Below are 23,793 nucleotides of genomic sequence, written 5' to 3' on the forward strand. Positions count from 1 at the left end.
TGTTGGCCGGTGTAATGTGCCACACTGTGGTAGAAACATAGTGTAAATCGTCAGTCAGTGACATAAATATTAACAACCGTCAAAGAAACCCTCTACAGGTTCCCTTCAGATTACAACACTGTTTACCTGCTTGGGGATACACCATATGAAAACTGCTTCACAAATACAACCTGAATGTATACAGTCGTACGATCATTGGGGAAGTTTGAAGTTGTAGTACTGGGTATCAATCGAAAAAAATATTGTAGGTTTGGTACAAAAATAAATAAATAAACTGTAAAACGTTGGCAAGTTGCTAATATAACAATGATTTGTTTTTGAATACTTGAATTCTGAATAGACAGAAAATTACATTTTAGTATAGATTGATAACAGATTATACATAATGAACTAATTAAAAATAATTACAAATAAATAGAATATAACATACAATTTAAACGCATGTCGCGTTTGTGCATAGCGCCGGTGTCGACTTCATTAAACCCGCAGTTAATAATGAAAAAATGAATACAAAATAGTTCTTTTAACAGTCTTCCTTCACCGTGCGTCTGTAGGTAAAATCCAGTCCGCATTTTACCAGTTAAAGAAATTACCGGCTCCCGTTCAATAACTGTATTCCATAGCACTATTCAATATCGCAGGTTTCTGTTCAATAACTCCATTCCGCGCCACAGTTCAATAAGCGAAGGCCCAGTTCGATAGATCCGCTCCGTGTTTTGTGCGCTTCCCCCCTCCTTCCCGTGAACTCCAGCCCCTCGCGCTCTCTGTATCAGCCTCTCATTCCGTCTCAATATGTCTCAAGATGGCGGCCAATGCGGGATCGATGTTTCAATATTGGAAGCGCTTTGATTTACAGCAGCTTCAGGTCTGCCTTTTCTCTCTTAAGTTGCTTTGCTGTGTTGAAGGACGTTGCGATGAAAAGTGTTTTTGGAGTTAGTTGCTTCGCTCTTGAACCCCTTTGGCCAGTGTTTAGGGACGCTTTCCGAGCTGCTTTCTCCCATTGATTAAAGCGGCTCTCTCGCTGATCGGAAATTGATCCTCTTTGTTCAATTCCCATCGATCCCATCATGGCGCCCCGGCGCCGCCGCGGGGAAACGGCTACCCGGGCCGTCCTGGGGCTAAAGCTGACCCGAACACCCACGAGAGAGTACTTTACTCTCTTGCCGCTAACTTTGCGCTCTGTAGCGGTTGTGTTTTTGACTGGTTTTTGTGTGTATCGGTTGAATTATTTTGTGTAAGAAATGAAGTGCACCCGCTGGTGTTCGCTTTCGTTGGTGGCGCTGTGTGACCGGAGCAGCGGTGTCGGTAGCTTAGCTTAGCTGGCTAACCCAAACGACAAGTTTACTTGACTACGGTACTTTTAAAGTAGCTATTTAACTATTCTGCTGTGTTTTACAGTGGAAACACGAATGTGCAAGTTTCATATTTTAATGATCATGCCTAGTCTAGTTGTTATTGTATCGTGTTTACCGAGCCAAAGCTTATGCTTATGAACCTTTTTGGGAGTAGATTGTTTTGACGCGTTGAGAAGATGGCTAACTGGACCGATAGCTTAGTGAAATGAATAACAATCCATTGATCTTTTTAAAAATGATAATTCAGCTGTTGACAAACTTAGGATAAGTTCCCTGGAAGCTAGCTTTATGTATGACTAAAGCTGGCTAAGTCGGTTAAGGAATATTTTGGTTAAATGTGGTACGTGGCCAACGATACTCATGAAGTCTAAGCAGTTTTTATTTTCTTTAGAGCTGTACTAGCCAGCTGGTGTTAGACAGTCGAGGTAGCAGGCGAGGTGGTTAGGTAACCTTACTTTGGTAGAGCTAAGACATATTTGAAGTCCAGCCAGTTGTGATAATGTTATGTAGAACTGGGGCATCCAGCTATTAGATAATAAGCTAGCTGTTTGCAATGTGAGGTTTGGCTAGAAACTCCGTGTTTGTGCTGTCAGGGTGGTCTAACACTCTGTATAGCTAGTAAATGCGTTACTTATCAAGCTGGACTGCTCGTTATTTTGCCTCTGTTTTGGACAGTGGACCTCTCTGACTACGGAGGAAGCTCGTCCACTTTAAGTGCAGCTCACTTGTACACGACAGCAATATTGTTTACGTAGCTGACTGCGTGCTAGGCTTGCTAACATGAGCTAGCCAGCCGTCCGTCGTGGTCTGAGACTTTGACAGGCTGAATCTGCTTTAGCTAGCTTTCGCACTGTGAAACTAGGCTGTACGTTCAGTTTCAGTTAGGTAGTAGTAGTGCTAGATAGGCTCTTAATTTGACTAGCTAAGTATCGATAACTAACTTTAGCTAACTTCTCTAGTTAGACCAGTCTCATGAAAGCTTGGCTTACTGCTGGAACGTGCTTGTAGCACGGTAAAAAAAAAAAGCTTGCACTATGCAACTTGGCTTCAGTGAATGGACTGCATTCATTATAAACGCGCTTGCCCTCTTTCTGGAAGAACATTGCTTTTTTTGCATTTATCATTTTGGTATTCTATTAAGCAACCGGCTTTGGACGCAACTTGAAAAAAAGGCTTATGAAAAACTTTGCCACCCTTTCCACTGTAACGTGAAATTGGAGTAAAACATTAGCTAATGCCAGAAATCTGCGTTAAAGATACCTTAACGTTAACTGAGTTTTATTTTTAGGCTAGATGTTACGTAGTTTTTTCTGTTTGTGAAGCATTTCCTAATGAGTGTTTTCCACAAGTAAAATATAGTTTCCTTTAATTATTGTTTTTGTTGGATTGGACGAATAGAATTTCTCAAGCTTCATAGCTACCAAACGTTCCACGTATACCGTCATGTGCTTGTTGAGCGTCGTCTATGCAGTAGGTATTGTGTAATTTAACCCAGGACGTAAACTTTCCTGCGGCGTTATAGCAGGCCAGTCCCCCCTTATAAATTCTAGAATCACCGGTAATTGGTTTCTCTGTATTTCAGATGTGTTTAGTCTAAATGGCGAGCCATACATGTAGGCTGTTTTGTAGATTGTTGTAATTTCTTCTCATTTTATTGCCTGAGGCCCATGTTTACAAAAAATGTCTCCGTGAAACTGGTTTTCTGAAAATCGTCCAAAAAAATAAATAACAGAAAAAGAAGTCACACAAATCTCTTACTATCAGATGAGTGAATCACCATCTTAAATGTCATATTCCAGAATTCACAGTTAAAACTTCACTCAAATTATAATAATTAAGCCTGACTAGAAACTGTGTTCTCAAAGTATAAATAAAACTAGAGGCATTCACAGTATTTAGGATAATTTGGATTTCCAGATGTTTCCAGTCAGACTTGATAATTATAATTTGGTGACGCCTCGTCTGTGCTGTAATTCGACATAAAGGAGCGTTAAGAATAATGAGTGATTCACTGGTCTGATTTTAAGTGATTTCTGCACTTGGTTCCTGGTTCTTGGTTTGATAGGACATTGAGAGCACAAGAGTAAAATGTGTAGTATAGTCTTGTTTCAGCACTGCTGTCGTGCTTTGTATAAACACAGTACATAAAACTGCAAGTGCGGCTTATTCCTAATGCTGATGCAATTCAGCTGGCATTCCTGGAATTTCAGCAAACCTCAGCTTCAGGTAGTCTGTGGTTCATCATTATATTTCCCGTATGGCTGTTAAGTCTGCTTTTTCTCCGCGTATCGCACAGCGCTGTCCGGGGTTTGCGTTCCCAGAGGGTAATGTTTCAGACGTGGGTTGGGCGGTGGTAGGAGCCGTCCTGTGCGGATGTACTGTGACGGCGCTTCAGGGATCGGGAGAGTACAGACTCTTCTTTCTCTTTGTTCTGTTTGCCACGTCTCACCTGCTCTGACTCCCGCGTTCCTGAGTGACAGGTGTCACAGTCGCGCGCTCTGCGGCCGTTTAGACGTGCAGAAAACTTTCAGTTCTCCCCTCCCGGTCTGCTTTCAGTGATTGAGTGTCACGCGCAGCTTCGGCATAAAGTAAATATCACATACGGATGTGATAAGAGCCCTGTTGTAATTGTTCTGCCATTACATTCATTTTTCATCTGCCTATCAGATGCTATTAGCAGAGACAGTAAATCTGCTGCAGCTTGCTGCTCTGTCTGGAGGATGGAAACATGTGGAGGATGTGTGTGTGTGTGTGTGAGAGAGAGAGAGTTCTGAAGAGCCACTGTCTGTTACTGGTGACAGCTTATTTACTTTGCTTGCATGGAATGGTTTCCAGAGAGTTCCTGTTTGCGGATAGTCTTTCATGTAATTGTCATGTGATTGTCTGCGGTGTTCAGTCTGGTTGAATAATGCAGTGGTTGTGTTTCCCCCCTTACGTAAAACTGCTCCCTCCACCTTTTAACCATTAGACCCAGATATCCCCCAGTGATGGTGCTGAACCCCACTGACTGGAAGGGACTCTGTGTGGAACCCCTCTGTCCTGTGCTCTCAGCTTCAGTGGAAAGCACCGGTTCATCTTTCAGTAACACAAAAACTTTGATAAACTTTTTGGGGAACCTCATGATCCTGCAATGCCCCATGCACCCCTCTGATCAGCACAGTGATAACTGTAACCCAGAGAGTCATCACAAGTCCTGTAATTGGTGAAACTTCTCAGTCATTGCCTGATATTCATTTGTCCAGACCCATTGCTCACCACTGATTCGTTCAAGCCAGTGAAGTCAGGGAGAGCACAGCTCGGTCTTACTCTGTGTTTCTGTGAGTCAGGGAGAGCACAGCTCGGTCTTACTCTGTGTTTCTGTGAGTCAGGGAGAGCACAGCTCGGCCTTACTCTGGTGTTTCTGTGAGTCAGTGAGAGCACAGCTCGGTCTTACTCTGGTGTTTCTGTGAGTCAGGGAGAGCACAGCTCGGTCTTACTCTGTGTTTCTGTGAGTCTGGGAAAGCACAGTGTTCTCTTTCTGTGGTGGACCAGGATGCATTCTGCTGTCTGCTGGCCTGTTTATGAAGCCGTTTGGCCTGATGAGTTCCACCCAGGGGAAATGCCCTGTTTAATAATGCCCTCACTCCTCTCACTCCTACCATCTGACTCTTCTGTGGTCTCAGGTTATTTTAAAGCATCTTCTCCATTTGGACCTGCACTGTGTCCCTGGTGTTCAGAAAATGAGACTGACACAGACATGCTCACACACACACACATGCAGACGCACACGCATGCACACACACCCACACACATGCAGACGCACACGCACACACATGCACACCCACATACACACTCACATGCACACACTCACACACACACACATGCAGACGCATACACACTCACATGCACACACGCACACAGACACAGGTTTCACAGGCAGCCTGTGTGATGTGGTGTCTCCTGGTGCTTTAGTCTTTGTGGGCTGGTAGTGTTTGGCGAAGCCAAAGCTAATGACAGGGGGCTGTTAGGGTTGTCCCAGGACACAGGCTCTCCGTACTACCTTCATAATGACATTGTGAAATGTGTCGGTTAGGAATATTCCTGTGCCGTTAAATTGGTTTACCCTGCTGTGAGAGTCGTTCTGTTTTCAGATATTATTAATAGTTTTGCTGCATATGTTTTGCGCTGTAAGGCGTGAGTTCCATTCTTTTTTTGCTTACCAGGCAGTAGCAGACTAGTCCTGGTGTGAAACTCTGAAGATCTGATGATAATTAGCTCCTGTTCTCAGAACGTGCTGTATAATCTCACTGAGTCTCTGGCTCCCTGTAATTGTTGACAGATTGTGTTAATTTAAAAGAATTTATGGATTTTTCCATTCCCAACTGTTTCCTGTTGTTAGGCTGGAAATGAATGCTTTTTTCCAAGTCGAGTATGTGGGGCAAAAAGAGTGAAGATAATCATCAGTTACGCCTCTTCTGGGGTAACTGGAACCAGATCTGTCTGGGCTGTGGACAAGGGAGTGTTTTGTAGGTAGCCAATGTTTACAGCTAAACAGTGAATTTCCATTGATGGTAGCTTGAGTTGTTTGATGATGTCATAGCTGTATTGGCACCAGCCCATAATAGTTTAAAACAAGCCTTGCCCAGTGCTAAGGCTAGGGCTGATATGGTAACAGCACCTGCGTGTGTCAGAGGGGCTGGGAATATAGTGGAAAATGAAGGGAAAATGTGATATTCATAATGCAGCCTCATCGTCTGAACGTCTTATTTTGTGTGTTTTTAATGTTTTCTCTCCGGACTCTCTGGGGTCTGGGCTTTCAGCAGGGGGCTCTGCCGGGTCCCAGAACACGTTGTAGGGGGGTCCCTCACCAGACGTGATCTGCAATGACCATATTTAGATTTGGGAAAATATTAAAAATATCAAATCCTATTTTAAATGGAACTCTTTTTAACATTTAGCCCCTTTTTAAATTACGACGGGGGTCCCCTGGAAGCCGTTGAGCCTGTGTGGGGGTCCTTGGATCAGATACGGTAGTCTGAAGCAAACCTTCCCCCTTCATAGGATTATTAGCCAATAAATGTCTTCCATTTAGGTCATGTGACACCTTTGGTAGCAGTTCCCCTTTTTTGTGGTGTGTATGCTCAATGGTGCGCTGGACCTTCTTGCCTTCTGACTTTGCGTGTGATATTTCCCTGCGCAGATGTGCATGTTGTGCCCTGTTAACGCGGTTACAGTGACACAGAGTAAAACGGGGAACGCGTGCTAATGGAACGGAAGCGCAGGCAGCAGCCAGTAACCGTGGCGATAGTTCTGTGTTATTGTGTGAGGATGAGGAGCCAGCGGAGCAGAGCGCTGAAGAGGAGGCAGAGCTGTGTTCACTTCGCTCCGCCTCCCGCCCTGGCCACAGCTCTTCTGACCACTTCAGCTGATGACATCATCGCTGGGTCTCTTTGTTTAGCTGACCGTCTCATTGGCTGACTTCACTGCCGCTGCTGAGCGTCTGGGGTCTGTCTCTCATGGGGGGGGGGCTGTGCTGATGTGCGTTCCCAGTCGCCGGGTTACTGAGGTGAACGGGCCAGGGGTTCAGAACCCAGCAGCTCCTCCCTGTGTCGGCTTCTCACACACTCAGAAGTCACTGCTTGTGTTGAGCTCCATGTCAGTTGCATTTATGTTGCATTTAATTTCTTAAACCAGAGTCTGATTTTAGCCAGATTACCTTTCACACAGCCTGCCTTGACTCTTCATGATGAATTGACTGCTACATTTACTTTAAATGCTTAGTTTTTTGTAGAGGCATGATGAAGTTAGGAGTGTAGAATGTCTTGGCTGCGTGAGCCCAGTGGTACAGCTGTCCGTGTAGTGTTTTGGCAATATGGGCCCAGTGGTACAGCTGTCCGTGTAGTGTTTTGGCAATATGGGCCCAGTGGTGCAGCTGGTTGTGTAGTGTTTTGGCAATATGGGCCCAGTGGTGCAGCTGGTTGTGTATATAGTGTTTTGGCAATATGGGCCCAGTCATGCAGCTCTTTGTGTATATGGTTTTGGCTGTGTGTGCCCAGTGGTGCAGCTGGTTGTGTATACTGTTTTGGCTGTGTGGTCCCAGTGGTGCAGCTGGCTGTGTATACTGTTTGGGCTGTGTGATCCCAGTGGTGCAGCTGGCTGTGTATACTGTTTGGGCTGTGTGATCCCAGTGGTGCAGCTGGCTGTGTGGGCCCAGTGGTGCAGCTCTTTGTGTGTACTGTTTTGGCCGTGTGGGCCCTGTGGTGCAGCTGTTTGTGTATAGTATTCTGGCCGCGTAGGCCTTGTGGTGCAGCTGTCTGGCTCGAGCCGCAGCAGTAGTCGCGGCCGGGCTCCCAAGCGTGAGTCACGCTGCTTTAAACAGGACGGGTAGCGGCCGTGTCTGGCAGCCCTCGCTGAAAAGCAGGCCGGCTTTTCCCCAGACTAATTTTAGAAATGTCTTCAGAGCCGTAATCCAAGATGCAGTGAGCAACAACAGATCTGTCAACCCCCCCTCCCACCGCACCCGCACCCGGGCCCTTACTGATGCGTACGGGAAACCAATTCCCACATCGGAGACACGACAGGGACCCCTGACCAGGTGCACAGACAGTGCAGACATAAGTGCCATGTCTGCAGGGCCCCTGCCAGTACTGCCTCTCCTCCCCCCTCTCTGTCCCTGCAGCTCCTCCCCCATGAGGCCGTGCGTTAGGGAGCCACAGCGTTCACAGGGCTGTTCTGCTGCTGTGTCTGTGTCTGTGTTTCCCTCACTGCCTGCCTGTCAGTGGACCTGGCTGCGTGTGCTAGCCCTGATCCTCTGAGCTGAACAGCGGGCATCGGGCTGACCGATCTCAGCTGGGCTCTGTTTATTTCTCTTAAAATGTGCTTTGGTGTAGAATAAAAATTATCTTGTAAAACTGTGTACTGCATTCGGGATTATTGTAATGTTCTGTTGTGGGTTTTTTTGTTAAATGATTAATTGGTCTAGTAAGCAATTCTGACAGTTACACTTTGACAGACCAATTAAAATATGTTGTTCAGACCTTATTTATGTGAAACAATGTGATATTATTGGGGACAGTTTAAAAAAAATTATTTCTTTGTTCTGATCCTCCCTCCCCCACAACCAAAATAGGTCACTTAGTGTTGAGCAGAACTGGCCTAATTATTCAGGGTTTGGAAATGACAAGGTGCTGCAGTCAGCAGGAAAAAGAAAAGATGCCTGCCATTAGTTTTTTTGTGAGTACATGCTGGAGCCTTGTGGAGGTGTGGGGGGTTATTTATCACGGTGGGCTGCCATGGATACCCCGCTATCGGGGGCTGGGGGAGAGAGAGAGAGAGCGAGAGACTTTATCTGCTTTTGTGTGGTACCATCTGGGGACGGTTATGGGGAAAATGACGGAATTTGGAGTTCTCTGGAATTAGGAGTAAGCGGGAGAACATCCAGTCCCTCCCCTGTTCCTCCCAGGACATCCAGGAGATCTACTGTTTGGACTGCTGAGCCAGGGACAACCCTACCCAAGCGTCCGGTTCTGATGCAGTGGCCTGGTTCTGATACTGATAGAGCAGCACCCCCCCGACCAGTGATGCTCAAGAGCTTGACTCACTCATTCAGAAATGGGGCCTCTTTCCTGTGAAGTTCTTGTGAGAAGCATCTTGCAGCCGGACGGTACACTGCAGAACTCTGCTGCTCTCTGCAGCCGGACGTTACACTGCAGAACTCTGCTGCTCTCTGCAGCCGGACGTTACACTGCAGAACTCTGCTGCTCTCTGCAGCCGGACGGTACACTGCAGAACTCTGCTGCTCTCTGCAGCCGGACGTTACACTGCAGAACTCTGCTGCTCTCTGCAGCCGGACGGTACACTGCAGAACTCGGCTGCTCTTTGCTGTAGAAGGTTAATGGCGGGTTTATTGAGTGAATTCTTCATTTGAATTATGTAACTTTATTTATGTAACATCGCCAGTACGCTGTGTCTGTGCCCACTGGGCTGAGACATGAGAACAGCTGTGGAAAACAGGGCCTGTGAAAAGGGAAGGTTATTGGTTCAGATCCTAACTGGGCTCTGATCTGCGTCTAATCAGTGCTCATAACCAGAGTCACAGCAGTAGGGATAAACAGGTGCATCAGATATGTGAGATACTGTAAAGACATCTGTGCAAGCTTATCAATAATTATATTAACTCATAAAGCCCTGTATTTCTAGTCCCTTAACGGTACCTCTCTGTAATTTGCTGCAGATGTTGTGGGTTAAAAAATGTAATAATGACAAAGATGAAAGCCAGAAGAGAATTAGCTGCTTATGATAGCTTATAAAACTAATGAGCAGCGTCTTGCTGGAATCTTGGATCTTCTTTTTAGAGGGCTCAGCAGTCAGGGGGTATTTGCCCCGGTGCATGCAGGTTTAACTCCAGTCCTGGAGGGCCGCAGTGGCTGCAGGTTTAACTCCAGGCAGATGTTTGCGTTACTGGGTCTGTAGCTGGCGTGCTGTGGAAGGGAAGTGAACAGCGGTCTCTTCCTGTCTCTCACACGCGCATCACAGTCCGTGGGGGGGGGATCGGGGCCCTGGGGCCACATGGCGTGCTCAGCAGCCAGAGAAATAATTCAGCAGCAGGAGAGCTGATCGTGAGAGCTCAGGGAACCCTTAAACTGCCTAGCTGCTTCATATTTGGGGTGTGTGGTGCTACACAACTACGCTGGGCTGCCTGCATGCTCAAACACACACACACACTGCAATCATGCATACACACACACACACACTGCAATCATGCATACACACACACACACACTGCAATCATGCATACACACACACACACACACACACTGCAATCATGCATACACACACACACACACACTGCAATCATGCATACACAAACACGCACACACTGCACACACACACACACACACACACACACACACACACACACACACTGCAATCATGCATACACAAACACGCACACACTGCAATCATGCATACACACACACACACACACACACTGCAATCATGCATACACACACACACACACACACACACACACACACTGCAATCATGCATACACACCACACACACACACACACACACTGCAATCATGCATACACACACACACACACTGCAATCATGCATGCACAAATGCTCACACACTGCAATCATGCATGCTCAAACACACACACACACACACACTGCAATCATGCATACACAAACACGCACACACTGCACACACACACACACTGCAATCATGCATATACACACACACACTGCAATCATGCATGCACAAACGCTCACACTGCAAGCACTCATGCACAAATACGCACACACTGCAGAAACGCACACACACACACACACTGCAATCATGCATGCACAAACGCTCACACTGCAAGCACTCATGCACAAATACGCGCACACTGCAAACACGCACATACACACACAGCACAAGATAATGAGGAGAGTCTGCTGTGGTGTGAATTATTGACCTTTGGCTGATGAGGGTCTCGTGACTGCTGCATGCCTCTCTGAGAACAATGTGCAGAACGTGCGGGTTCGCTAAGCAGCCACAGAGCAGGAGGAACCGGTCCCCAATCAGCCCATCTCTTACAATAACACCCCAGTTCCTCCAATCAGCCCATCTCTTACAGCAACGCCCCAGTTCCTCCAATCAGCCCTTCTCTTACAGTAACGCCCCAGTTCCTCCAATCAGACCTTCTCTTACAGTAACGCCCCAGTTCCTCCAATCAGCCCTTCTCTTACAGTAACGCCCCAGTTCCTCCAATCAGCCCTTCTCTTTTACATTACATTACATTCATTTGGCAGATGCTTTTATCCAAAGCGACATACAAAAAAGTGCATTTCATGGTCGTAGACAACTGCTGAACACGGGTTCAGTAAGGTACAATGTAATGTCACTGCTTGCCCAGCTTCTGCTGCTGAAAAGCTCGCCTTCCAGTTTCTTACAAAGATAAAGTACAGAATTAATCCGTAAGAAATCAGTCATTAGAATGTTTTGTGTTTGTGCTAGGATTCCCTGTTTTCTACATCTGGTGTCTTCTTTGAAATCTGTCCCTTGTAAGATAGCCTTAATAATGAGATCAGTGATGTATTCTGACTTTCCAACCTCGCGTTTCTTAGAACTGTGCAGTTTCCTGGGAACTGGGAGTAAAACACGGATACTGCGAATGACTCAGAAACAGAATGGTGCCAGAAGGACAGCAGAATGGTGTCCTTGCCTCGTGAGAGTAACATATGGGTTGTGTGGAGTGGAGGTGCTCTTTGGTCTGTGTGGAGCGGAGATGCTCTAGGTCTGTGTGGAGTGGAGGTGTTTGGTCTGTGTGGAGTGGAGGTGCTCTTGGGTCTGTGTGGAGTGGAGGTGCTCTTTGGGCTGTGTGGAGTGGAGGTGCTCTTTGGTCTGTGTGGAGTGGAGTGGAGGTGCTCTTTGGTCTGTGTGGAGTGGAGTGGAGGTGCTCTTTGGGTTGTGTGGAGTGGAGGTGCTCTTTGGTCTGTGTGGAGTGGAGGTGCTCTTTGGTCTGTGTGGAGTGGAGGTGCTCTTTGGGCTGTGTGGAGTGGAGGTGCTCTTTGGTCTGTGTGGAGTGGAGTGGAGGTGCTCTTTGGGTTGTGTGGAGTGGAGGTGCTCTTTGGTCTGTGTGGAGTGGAGGTGCTCTTTGGTCTGTGTGGAGTGGAGGTGCTCTTTGGTCTGTGTGGAGTGGAGTGGAGGTGCTCTTTGGGTTGTGTGGAGTGGAGGTGCTCTTTGGGTTGTGTGGAGTGGAGGTGCTCTTTGGGTTGTGTGGAGTGGAGTGGAGGTGCTCTTTGGTCTGTGTGGAGTGGAGTGGAGGTGCTCTTTGGTCTGTGTGGAGTGGAGGTGCTCTTTGGTCTGTGTGGAGTGGAGGTGCTCTTTGGGCTGTGTGGAGTGGAGGTGCTCTTTGGGCTGTGTGGAGTGGAGGTGCTCTTTGGTCTGTGTGGAGTGGAGGTGCTCTTTGGTCTGTGTGGAGTGGAGGTGCTCATTGGGTTGTGTGGAGTGGAGGTGCTCATTAGGTTGTGTGGAGTGGAGGTGCTCTTTGGGTTGTGTGGAGCGGAGGTGCTCTTTGGTCTGTGTGGAGCGGAGGTGCTCTTTGGTCTGTGTGGAGTGGAGATGCTCTTGGGTCTGTGTAAAATCTCCTGCCGTGCGGAGGACTGGACTCTGGGTCAGCCCAGGACACCTGCCTCTCATACTGTCTCCAGTGTGCTGTCTCTCATGTTTCAGCTGGCAGTGGATCTCTCTGCAACGAAGATGATTTAATAAATAGCCATTTTAAAACATTGCCGATTGGCTGATCTGTTGGGATGCTTTTATGTTGGAGACAGGCCTCTCCGCCCAGCTTAACTGTTCAGACGTACACTGTGTCCTCAGTGGCTGCTGAGTCAGCTGTATTGGGATTTGTCTGTAAGATGGGAGCTGAAACAGCTGGATTTGTCTGTAAGATGGGAGCTGAAACAGCTGGATTTGTCTGTAAGATGGGAGCTGAAACAGCTGGATTTGTCTGTAAGATGGGAGCTGAAACAGCTGGATTTGGCAGTTAAATGGAGGTTTCTGTTGAGGGGAATTTGGCCTGTTCTGATTGGGCGTTGGCGTGGCTCCTGCTTCTCCGTTGTCATGACAGTGATGAGTCACTTCAGGTGGGCTCTCTCCGAGTCCCCCAGTCAGGCTCCCCATTCAGGGGTGTTATCAGCGGTCCTTTACTGAACGTGCTGCTGTGGGCCGGGCCTGCCCAGGGGCTCTGTGGGTCAAAGCACATCTATCACAGCTCATCAGAACAGCTGCTCAGCTGCTTTTAATACTGCAGACACGGGGCCCTGCAGTGATTCCCTCTCCGCTTCCAGCAGCCCTGTGTGTGAGGAGCTGTGGGACGGTCACAGCCCTGTGTGTGAGGAGCTGTGGGACGGTCACAGCCCTGTGTGTGAGGAGCTGTGGGACGGTCACAGCCCTGTGTGTGAGGAGCTGTGGGACAGTCACAGCCCTGTGTGTGAGGAGCTGTGGGACGGTCACAGCCCTGTGTGTGAGGAGCTGTGGGACGGTCACAGCCCTGTGTGTGAGGAGCTGTGGGACAGTCACAGCCCTGTGTGTGAGGAGCTGTGGGACAGTCACAGCCCTGTGTGTGAGGAGCTGTGGGACAGTCACAGCCCTGTGTGTGAGGAGCTGTGGGACAGTCACAGCCCTGTGTGTGAGGAGCTGTGGGACAGTCACAGCCCTGTGTGTGAGGAGCTGTGGGACAGTCACAGCCCTGTGTGTGAGGAGCTGTGGGACAGTCACAGCCCTGTGTGTGAGGAGCTGTGGGACAGTCACAGCCCTGTGTGTGAGGAGCTGTGGGACGGTCACAGCCCTGTGTGTGAGGAGCTGTGGGACAGTCACAGCCCTGTGTGTGAGGAGCTGTGGGACGGTCACAGCCCTGTGTGTGAGGAGCTGTGGGACAGTCACAGCCCTGTGTGTGAGGAGCTGTGGGACGGTCACGCTCAGCGCAGGATGGGGAAACTCCATGGCGAATCATTGTTTGCTTTGACGGCCCCTCCCACCCTGTGGGCCTCAGTTGTGGAAACGGAGCTGAGAGATCCGGGTGGTTCTGTCGCGCCTGTAATTACGCTCACGCGGAGAGAGAGAGGGAGGGAGGGAGGAGGAGCAGAGAGAGGGAGGGAGACGGATGGGGAGGGGGAGAGAAGAAGAGAGAGAGGGAGGGGGAGGGAGAGGGAGACCGCAGACCAGACAAACTTTTCCTCTTTTAGGCTGACATTGTGGTTCCTGCATTCCAAGCAGTGTTCACTGGAGTGCGTCCAACAAATGGGGAGTCCCTCTACCTCCCCCCTGCCCCCCCACCTTCCCCTCTGCTCCCTCTACCTCCCCTCTGCCCCCCACCTTCCCCTCTGCATGCTCCCTCACCCCTGTCTCCCCCCACCCTACCACACTGCCCCCCCCCCACTGGCCTTAGTCCAGAAGCGCGGAGCTTGAATACTGCTAGCTGGGTAGGCTCTTTCATTTAAAGCAGCATTTGATCTAAAAGGTGTGCGGTTTGAGGGGTAAATGAGCCCATTGGTCGCTAGAGGGTGAGATGAGGTGAGGCCGTGGGGGGGTACGGGCGGGGGGGGGGGAGCGAGCTCAATCGACTCTGCCGGCAGCTCTGCTCCTGATAAATACTTTACATCTCTGCGAGCGCTGTCTGGAGCCTGCAGCCGGTCTCATGCATTATTGAGCTAATGAGGACTGAGGTGTTACTGGCTCCTTCCTCCCCCAGCCAGGTGCAGGAGAGGAGGGATGCAGGGCCTGTGTGGGTCCTGCCTCAGACGGGTCCCCACAATGTAGGGTTAGGGTAGGTGTGTTTCTGCGGTCTGCTCAATCCTGAAGGTTTTAAGAGCAGTGGCTGCTGCCCGTACTCCCTCACTGTCCCATACTCACTGTCCCGTACTCCCTCACTGTCCCATACTCACTGTCCCGTACTCCCTCACTGTCCCATACTCACTGTCCCGTACTCCCTCACTGTCCCATACTCCCTCACTGTCCCATACAGCCTCACTGTCCCGTACTCCCTCACTGTCCCATACTCACTGTCCCGTACTCCCTCACTGTCCCATACTCACTGTCCCATACTCCCTCACTGTCCCGCACTCCCTCACTGTCCCATACTCACTGTCCCATACTCCCTCACTGCCCCCTCCCTCACTGTCCCGTACTCCCTCGTCCTCCTGTGAGCCCCCTGGTGCGTTGTGTAGATGTTATGATAGGACTTTTCTTAATTGTTGAACGTTGTCTTAGTGTCTTGATTCTGAAGCAGTGGTGGAAGCTTAATGGTTTGGGTGTGATGTGGGAGACGCTGGCATGTGTTTTGTTTTTCCATCGGTGGCTGAAATGTCAGCACATAATGAGCCTGCAGGTCTTTTTCTGATAAGAACATGTAAGCATTTCAATTGCTTGGTTACCAGCTTCCAGTATGTGGGCTCTTCTGTCGAGCTTCAAATGGAGCAAGGCCTCCTTACTCATGTACTAATTGAAGCAGAATGTGGGTTAAAGATGGCCGGAGTGTGAGGGGGGCGGGGAGGGCGGGGGACAGGGGTGGGTTCAGGGGTGGGAGACGCGCGTCCAGCTCAGCACTTCTCACTCTGAGATGGACGTGTTTGTGCAGACGCGTGTTTGTTCCTCTCCTCTGGTTTTCCTGAATGGGAGCCGGTAGTGGAGGCTGCTCTGCTGCCTGTTGGCTGGCTGCCCGGATCATTATGGTCTGGCCGCGAGGCCGTGTTCAGGAAGTGGGCGGATGAGTCGCTGCCAGCGCGGGCGAAATAAAGCATCGCGTGAGCTTCTCAAACAGAGCTGTGACTGAGCATCCAAACACGTGAGCTTCTCAAACAGAGCTGTGACTGAGCATCCAAACGCGTGAGCTTCTCAAACAGAGCTGTGACTGAGCATCCAAACGCGTGAGCTTCTCAAACAGAGCTGTGACTGAGCATCCAAACAGAGCTGTGACTGAGCATCCAAACAGAGCTGTGACTGAGCATCCAGCAAACCGGCTGTACGGTTCTGAGAGAGCTTGCACGACCCAATCACATGCTTTCACTCTGCAGTGCAGTATCCTATCACCAGCCCAGCGGAGGCGATGCTCCCAGCTCAACTTCCTGCTCAGTGGGAGGAAAGTTCCAAATGTAGCAGAACGCTCTGTCTTTGGTGTTTGAGTGAAAGTGGGGTCAAGTGTGGGAGGGGCCAGGACAGGGCCCCGCCCCTCTCCGGAACACACTTCCCTCACCGCGTCCTATCCCCTCATGCTCCTTCCTTTGTGTGGAGTTTTTGAGCCGATGCTCTTACCCAAGGTGACCTACACAGCATCTGCGAAGAGCAGCAGCGTTAGCTCGTTAGCTCGTTAGCGCGGCCGATAGCAGCTGTAAGTATGCAGACCTGCAGCACAGCCTAAAGCGCCACACTGAGCACGTGCAGGAGGTGGAGTGAGGATACTGGGCTATGAGCAGTGTGATGGGCTGCAGGGCTGAGGGGTAGCTGAAGCGTGATGATGCCCTGGGGTCCAGGCCCTGGGGTAAACGCTCAGAGATGCCCTGGGGTTTAGGCCCTGGGCTACACGCTCAGAGTTTAGGGAGAGAGAGAGAGAAGCTGTTTGTACAGGTGGGTTTTACCTGAGCTCATAGACTGTGGTATCGGCCGTCTCCTGGCTTCCACACCAGCCTGATCTTCTGTGGGTAGAAAAGGAAGGGTAGATGTGAAAATGTGAGAGACTGATGGCTGGTTGTGTCTGGTGCTGGTAAGCGCTGGGATGGGTTAATGGCCTAGCTCCATTGTGCTCTGAGTCCACCGTGTCTAGGCTCTATCCCCACCCTGGCCTGAGCTCTATCCCGGTAGCTCTCCCCCACATCCCCTGCCTAGCCTATCCCCCCACATCCCACTGTGCTCTAGAGCTCTATCCCCCCCCCCCACATCCCACTGTGCTCTAGAGCTCTTCCCCCCCCCCCCACATCCCCACTGTGCTGGTTCATTTTATAAATGGTGCCAGACGGGCTGAGTAGGTCTGTTGGGTTGATAAGCCTGGGATGAGTATGAGCCCCCCCCCCCGACTGGGACTGTCCCATCCCCCTCCCTCCTTTCTTCCCCCCCCCCCCCCCCCCATCTGGTTTATCTGATGCTGCTGGTCACAGACCTAATCCATCTCCAAGCCAGGGCTCTGCTGGTTTTCACTGGGGGGGGGGGGTGGAATGCAGAGATAAGGGGCCCATCTCAGCCAGCCGAAATAACAGCGCCCCTCTCTACACCTCGTTCATCTGGGCCAGGATGAGGAGCCCTCCATCAGTCTGCTTCCTGCTCTGTATTTCCCCAATGCGCTCACCCCCCCCCCCCCATGTCTGATGCTCTTAAGAGCAGATGCTGATGAAGCTGACCTTGACCGCGGCCGACGATCCGTCTCGCTGTCCCTTCAGCTGACGTGACCCCCCCAAACCCCCCCGTCTGTGTCCGCGTTCACCATCTGTGCCTCATTAATCTCTGTCCCTGCTACAACTGCTCTTTTTTAAAGAACTTTTCTACTTTGGTTCCGACACCGTGCGGCCGTTTGAAAGTTTGTCAGTGCACTGCTCTGTTACTCTGGTCTGGCTGTTTGAGGGTTTGTCAGTGCACTGCTCTGTTACTCTGGTCTGGCTGTTTGAGGGTTTGTCAGTGCACTGCTCTGTTACTCTGGTCTGGCCGTTTGAGGGTTTGTCAGTGAGATCTGCTCTGTTACTCTGGTGTGGCGGGAGGGCTTGTCAGTGCCCGTGCTGTACTGGAGTGGCAGTTGTTTGGGGTGTGGCGATGTTGTTCGTCTGGACGTTGAGCGGCTGTGTACTCGCTCTTTATCTTCTGGGTGGAAACGGTTTCAGTGCCTGCATCTATGCCAGGGTATCAGCTCGTTGCAGGGTGTCGGACTCACGCTCGTTACCTCGTGCTGCTGTCTGCAGCGCCCTACAGTCCACACGGACTGTTCTGATTAATGGCGTGACAGTCTGCCTTGGGGTTTATCAGTTGCTATGCATGTTTTGTACTGTATTTTGCAGGAAGTATTGACAGTGCCTCTACTGTTCATCATTCGTAAGGTTCTTTGGCTGTTTGAGGAGTTCAGTTGTGTCTGTACATTGGATATGTTAGAGGTTGTCGAATGTGCATGCGTTATCTGGTTGCCTTTGAGGGTTTTCAGTCACTGCTCTGTTACTCTGGTCTGGCTGTTTGAGGGTTTGTCAGTGCACTGCTCTGTTACTCTGGTCTGGCTGTTTGAGGGTTTGTCAGTGCACTGCTCTGTTACTCTGGTCTGGCTGTTTGAGGATTTGTCAGTGCACTGCTCTGTTACTCTGGTCTGGCCGTTTGAGGGTTTGTCAGTGCACTGCTCTGTTACTCTGGTCTGGCTGGTTTGAGGGTTTGTCAGTGCACTGCTCTGTTACTCTGGTGTGGAGACGAGGCGGGCCTGGTGGCGGGCCCGGTGGCGGGACAGGGGAGAGGAGAGCAGATGTAGCTCTGGGACGGGTGGGGCGATGTTTCGTTCTGGACGCTGCGCGGCTGTGTAGCGTCAGGCTCTTATCTCTCGGGGAACCGGTTCAGTGCCCGGCGATCCTATCGCCCAGGCAGATATCCCAGCATTCCAGTCTGCGAGGCGCGTCTGGGAGCCTCACGGCATCGCTGAGTACCTCTCGCTGCCTGCGCTCGCCAGCGCCCCCTACAGTCCCACAACCGCGGACTGTTCTGGATTAATGAAACGTACAGTCTGCCTGGGGTTTATCCATGTGTTTGCTATAGCAGTGTTTGTAATGTATTTTTGCAGGGACAAAAGTAATTGGAAAACTAAAGTGCCCTCCTACTGTCTCAGTACATTACAGTAATGTTCTTTATTGCTTTGGACCTGTGAAACAGTCTCAAATGACGTTCGGTAGTTTGTACATTGTTGGAAAAATATGTTAAAAGAAGGTGCCGGAATGTGCAGGGAAGTTTATTTGCGTTGCCTTCGTGCGGGAGAGGCATGTTTTTCTGTCCCTGTCTCTCAGAAGCTCTCTCGTGTGAGAGAGAATGTAAGTCTCATTCTGTAGTCTGCAGTGACTGTGGTGTAAATGTGACGCTGTCCCTTTAAGAAGGAGCCTTTATGATGGCCGTGTGTCTATAATGGCCCCATTGTTGCTTATCTACTCATTTGCTCCTGTTTATGCAGAGTAATCTGCGGAGGGGAGGGGCCTTCCTTCGATAACTGACATTTGGGGCCCTTCTGAGTTTTACTGTGCGTGCTCAGCACGTTTCATGTCCTGTCCCAGTTTTGGAGCAGGCAATAAAAGCTCATAACATTGGCTGAAATTACAGCATTGGCTATTAAACCAATCAGCTGCTAGCTGAGTTTGCATATGAAGCTAGCGCTGGTCTGACTGTGATGTCAGGCTTATCAGCGCCATAATAGCCTGATAGCCTGTGTGCTGATAGCGCTCTGAAAGTTGGGACGGACGCGGGCGAGGGTTTGAGCTGCAGAGACGCCGGAGCTCACCGAGCCCAGGAAGTGACCTCCGAGCCCGCGTCTCGCCTGAGCCACTTCCTCTTTAAAACAGGGAATTGTGGGAAAACGCAAGCCAGGAGATGCTGTTGGAGACGTGTTGGAGTCCCAACCCCACCCCACCCCCGTGCCTCTGTGGAAGTCACGCAGCACATCTGTGTCTCACACGGCAACAATCGCCGGCCTGTTATTGTTCTTATGCCCCACCCCCCCCCCACACCCCCCTCTTTTCTTTAACTCAGAAAAGGTTCTCTGTTCATTCACTGCTCCCAGCTCTGCTAGTATTCCGTCTGAGTGATAATTCTGTGCTCTGGATAAATGAGTGTGTTGAGAGTATCTGAATACATGAGTGTGTTGAGAGTAAACGTGCTCTCCCTGCGTCAGAATGCAAATACGTGCAGCAGCAGCGCATCAGATAAGGGCCTGTATTACTGCAGATAAGGCCCTGTTTGTGTTACCCGTGCACCCCACTGCCCACACACACACACCCACTGCCCCGAGAGGCTGACCCAGACTGTACACACATGCGCACTAGCACACACACACACACACACTCACAGCCTCAAGAGGCTGATCCAGACTGTACACTCACACACACACAGTCGGTGTGTGGAAGTTGGGTTGTGGCCCCTGAAGGCTGTGTAGCCACTGTACTTCTCCTGTTCCTCCATGTTGGGTTCAGGGGTGTGTGGTGTCTGCACTGCTCTGGGGAAAGCCCATAATAAACTGGTTGCAAGATGGTGTTGTGGGATAAAGATACAGGAGACGGGTGTTTTTTTCTCATCACCTCTTGTTGTGGAAGACTTGACTGGTTCTGTATGTTTGGCTGCTTGGCTCCTGAACGTTCTGCTGTTTTGTCATTCATTGGTCCTCTTCAGTCAGACTCCGGGCGGCAGTTCTAACTCAGGGTGGGGGTCGGTTTACTCGAGTATATCAGCCCCGCCAGCAGATCCGTTTAGTAAAAAATGGGAAATCATTTCTCTCTGATTAGCCTCCTTTAACTGGGCCCGTTGCTGTAAAACAGGCTGTAGACACACAAAATAAAGTGTCCTGGAGTAAACAGAGAAATCAGCGTGTAATCGTTGAGAGAACCTGGTGAAATACCCCAGCCCTGATTCTAACGCCGTCTCGCTGGTACTGTGTTCTGATTGAAGCAGCCGGTTGAGTCTGTGCAAAGAGCTTTAGCCCCTGACTGTGTATCAGAATGCCAACACACACCATTATGTGCTCAGTAACCCTGTGGCAATTCCAGACCAGTCTGCACACCTGTATAGGGCCTGTGTTGTCTTCCAGACGGTTAAAGTATCCTCTCCCTGTAACACTACACAGCTTAAGTGAGTGGAGAAACATGGGCTTGTGGGAATCAGACTTGTCTCTAAACTTTAAACTTTCAACACCAGTCATGGTTTTCTCCATAGGTAGTTGGGGGGGGGGGTGTTTATGTGATGGCTCTTGTCCACGCTGTACATACACCCACGTCTGTGATTCACTGTCTGAAAGTTTGAACAAGAGCCAGGTGAACTAGGTGCAGCCGATTCTGAAGAAATTCTGTTAGAGCGGGGTCATGTGACTGATCCCCGGTCCGGCTGGTTACCGTGTGCTCATCAGAGCGTGGGCTTCTCCCCGGGTCCGTGACGGAGAGATCTGATCCGGTCCTGCCAGTCCCTCTGCTGGCTGTCATCGTTACACGCGGGTCACATGGAGCTCTGCACCTGATGGTCTGGTAGTGCTGGAGATGTGAGCTTAATTGCGTGGAACAGCTGGAGCACCATTAAACCCTCCTGCTCTGCTCATTAGGCAGATCAGCTGTGTGTAATGGGCTCAGTACCTGGAACATCAGCCGCTGCTGCGTGTGCAACGAGGGCCTGGACTGGATCAAGCCTGTCAGAACTCATCTCTGTGAAAACAGCGAGCCAGCAGCTGCTGCTGGGCTGTGTTATCCTCTCCTCTCCTCTCCTCTCTCTTTATCTCTCTCTCCCCTCCCCTTCCCCCCGTCCTGCTTTTCTCTTGTCTCAGTTGTTCATGCGTTTTTGAGATGAGACCCGTTCCCACTTCCCCCTTCATTACGAAGAAGGCAGGAATTCTGGGTAATTCATCACCGCGAGTGCTGGGCGGTATCAGTGGAATGTGGGGGTTGATGGGGGTGCAGGGTCACTGCCTTTACCGCCGGCATGCCCCATTCCGCAGCCTGGGGGGGTTGCTTTGTTTTGGGGGGGGGGCAGGGTTCATCTTGTTGAGGCGCTGTTTTTTGTGGGGCTGGGTCACGCAGCCTGGCTTTGAATCCCTAACGGGTGAAAACAAGCCTTTATTTTGTCAGAAAGCGCTGTAGTGTGGGCTATCGTACGACAGAGTAAACACTGCCGTGCTCTAAGCCCGTCTGCTGCTGTAACACAGGCTTCAGGCACAGACACTAAGGGTATGGGAGTAAACAAGGACAGGTCCGCTTCTAACCCCAACCCCAACCCTGTTCCCCTGTGTGTGAGCACACCTGCCCCAGGTAAAGAGTCAGGCAGCGGGGTGAACGCACGCTGGACTCACTCTCCCTGACTGACTGACTGAGAGCGCTAACTCACAAAAACACGGGAAGTAACGTTAGTCAGCATCTCATTATTCAACCTTCAGCCTTCCTCTCACAACTCCATTCATCATCCCAAGATGGCTGCACAGGCCAGTCCCTCATAATTCTCATCCTTCGTGTCATGTCATGTGATTGTTAGTTGTAGCTACTACACCCTACAAAGCCTGCTGATGCTAAAAGCTAACCTTGCGGCACAGAACCTTTTTGAGTCCTACATTCGAGCTGATTAGATTTGTCTGGTTCACCTGAGCTCACGTCACCCTGAGGGGACATTTAGTCCTGAATTCCCTGATTTAAACGTTTACCTTTCTGACCTCGGGGAGCTGGTTGATCAGTCTCTCTTTGTTCCCGAAGAACCGATAAACCCCAGACTGTGAGCTTTAAACAGGGAGAAGTGCAAAGTGAACAGACCAAGCTCCCACTTTCACTCTGTGGCAGTGTTTCTACAGCAGTGAGCTGGAGGGATAATTGGGTTTCCAGGTTGGTTGTGATCCGCCTCGTGCTGCTTATGTAATTATGATTAATGAGCGCTGTCTCCCCCCCGCCCCGCCTGGTCTGGGGCGGTGTTTGGCGGAAGCCTGGCGCTGAATGGCGGTTTGGCGGTGGCTGATTGCGTTCGCTCTGCGGGGGCGCTGGGGGGGTGCAGCGGTGGGTCTGATTGTGTCTGTGTGACGGTTTCTCTTCCCCGTCTCTCGTGTTTCCTGCGCCTCCTCCTCCCGGCCTGCTGCCTGGTCATGTGACTTGGAGCAGTGTAACTGTGGCCAGTTGGCATGGGAACCAGTGGGCGGGGCTAAGGGCAGGTCTGGAGGGCACTCCGGCCCTGTGCTGGTGCTCACTTACCAATTAGACCAAATAACTGCGTGTGTGTGTGCTTGTGCAGGTGTGTGTGTGTGTGTTTGTGCATATGTTTGTGTGCGTGTGTGCGTGTGTGTGTGTACCGTGTGCTTCATACAGGACCAGCATGCCGTTGGAGAGCAGTTAGAGGGTGTGTTTTCATACAGAGTGCTTTACGCAGGTGCTCACCTGCATGCTGCTGCGCTTCATGGCCTTTTAACTCACGGCTGGGTTTCTCCCTTCTGCTGAAGGTTGAGCTGGCGGAGCTGCACTGTGGATCTGCACTGTGGAGTGCACTGTGGAGTGCACTGTGGAGTGCATTGTGGATCTGCACTGTGGAGTGCAGTGTGGATCTGCACTGTGGAGTGCACTGTGGAGTGCACTGTGGAGTGCACTGTGGAGTGCGTATCAGGCAGCCGCTGTTCTTCAGATCAGACCGTGAATAAATAAAACCCCCCCATATGTCCGGGCGGCTTAGGTACGGGTGATATGAGGTAACGACAGCATCTCCTTTCATATGGGGGGGTGGGGGGGGCATTTGAGCTGAAACTGGAGGGACTGTGATAAAAGTGGTTTGTGCGACGCTCAGTGACCTGCGTAAGGCAAACAGGAGCTGTGCTGAGGCGCAGGGTGAGCGCAGGGTGAGCGCAGGGTGGGCACCTGACCATTTAGTGTGTTGAGGACTGTTTCCTGAATGTTGCACTTTCGCACGCTGCTTAGCGTAAAATGTCTCCGTGTCGTGGTTGGGCTCACTGAAGTGATTTGGAGCGTACTGCAGCGCTGCGTCTGGGTTTGGGGATTTTAGGGATGTAGGCGGTGTGGATGTTGGTGAAGCTGCCCAGGCCTGCTGGGCCGGGGGGGGGCGGGGTGAGTCTCGTCGGGGTAAAGATGTGGTGGGATCTGCTGATGGAGCTGCATGCTGATGGAATGTACTGACAAAGTCTCTAAATTTAACTTTCCCCGTAAACAGAGCCCAAGCTGTGGAGTATTTGCATGTAGTTCTGTGTCTGACTGATGTGTGGAAGTCTGTTAAAATTGCTCACCCATG

General features: G+C 50.5%; 1 protein-coding gene across 5 annotated transcripts in view; it reads left to right on the top strand.

Moving 5' to 3' along the window:
• Window positions 1–711: 711 nt before the first annotated feature.
• Window positions 712–23,793, top strand: part of LOC135236635 (protein CASP-like) — an 88,785-nt gene continuing 65,703 nt past the window's right edge. For all 5 annotated transcript variants that reach the window (XR_010324637.1, XM_064303111.1, XM_064303108.1 and 2 more), the window contains exon 1: window positions 712–865. Coding sequence is in view for 4 of the 5 variants with exons in the window: in XM_064303111.1 (XP_064159181.1) it covers window positions 803–865 (63 nt within the window). In the remaining variant the exon portion in view is untranslated. The remainder of the gene's footprint in view (window positions 866–23,793) is intronic.

The sequence above is a fragment of the Anguilla rostrata genome, chromosome 12 (assembly GCF_018555375.3).
Source record: "Anguilla rostrata isolate EN2019 chromosome 12, ASM1855537v3, whole genome shotgun sequence".
NCBI lineage: Eukaryota > Metazoa > Chordata > Actinopteri > Anguilliformes > Anguillidae > Anguilla > Anguilla rostrata.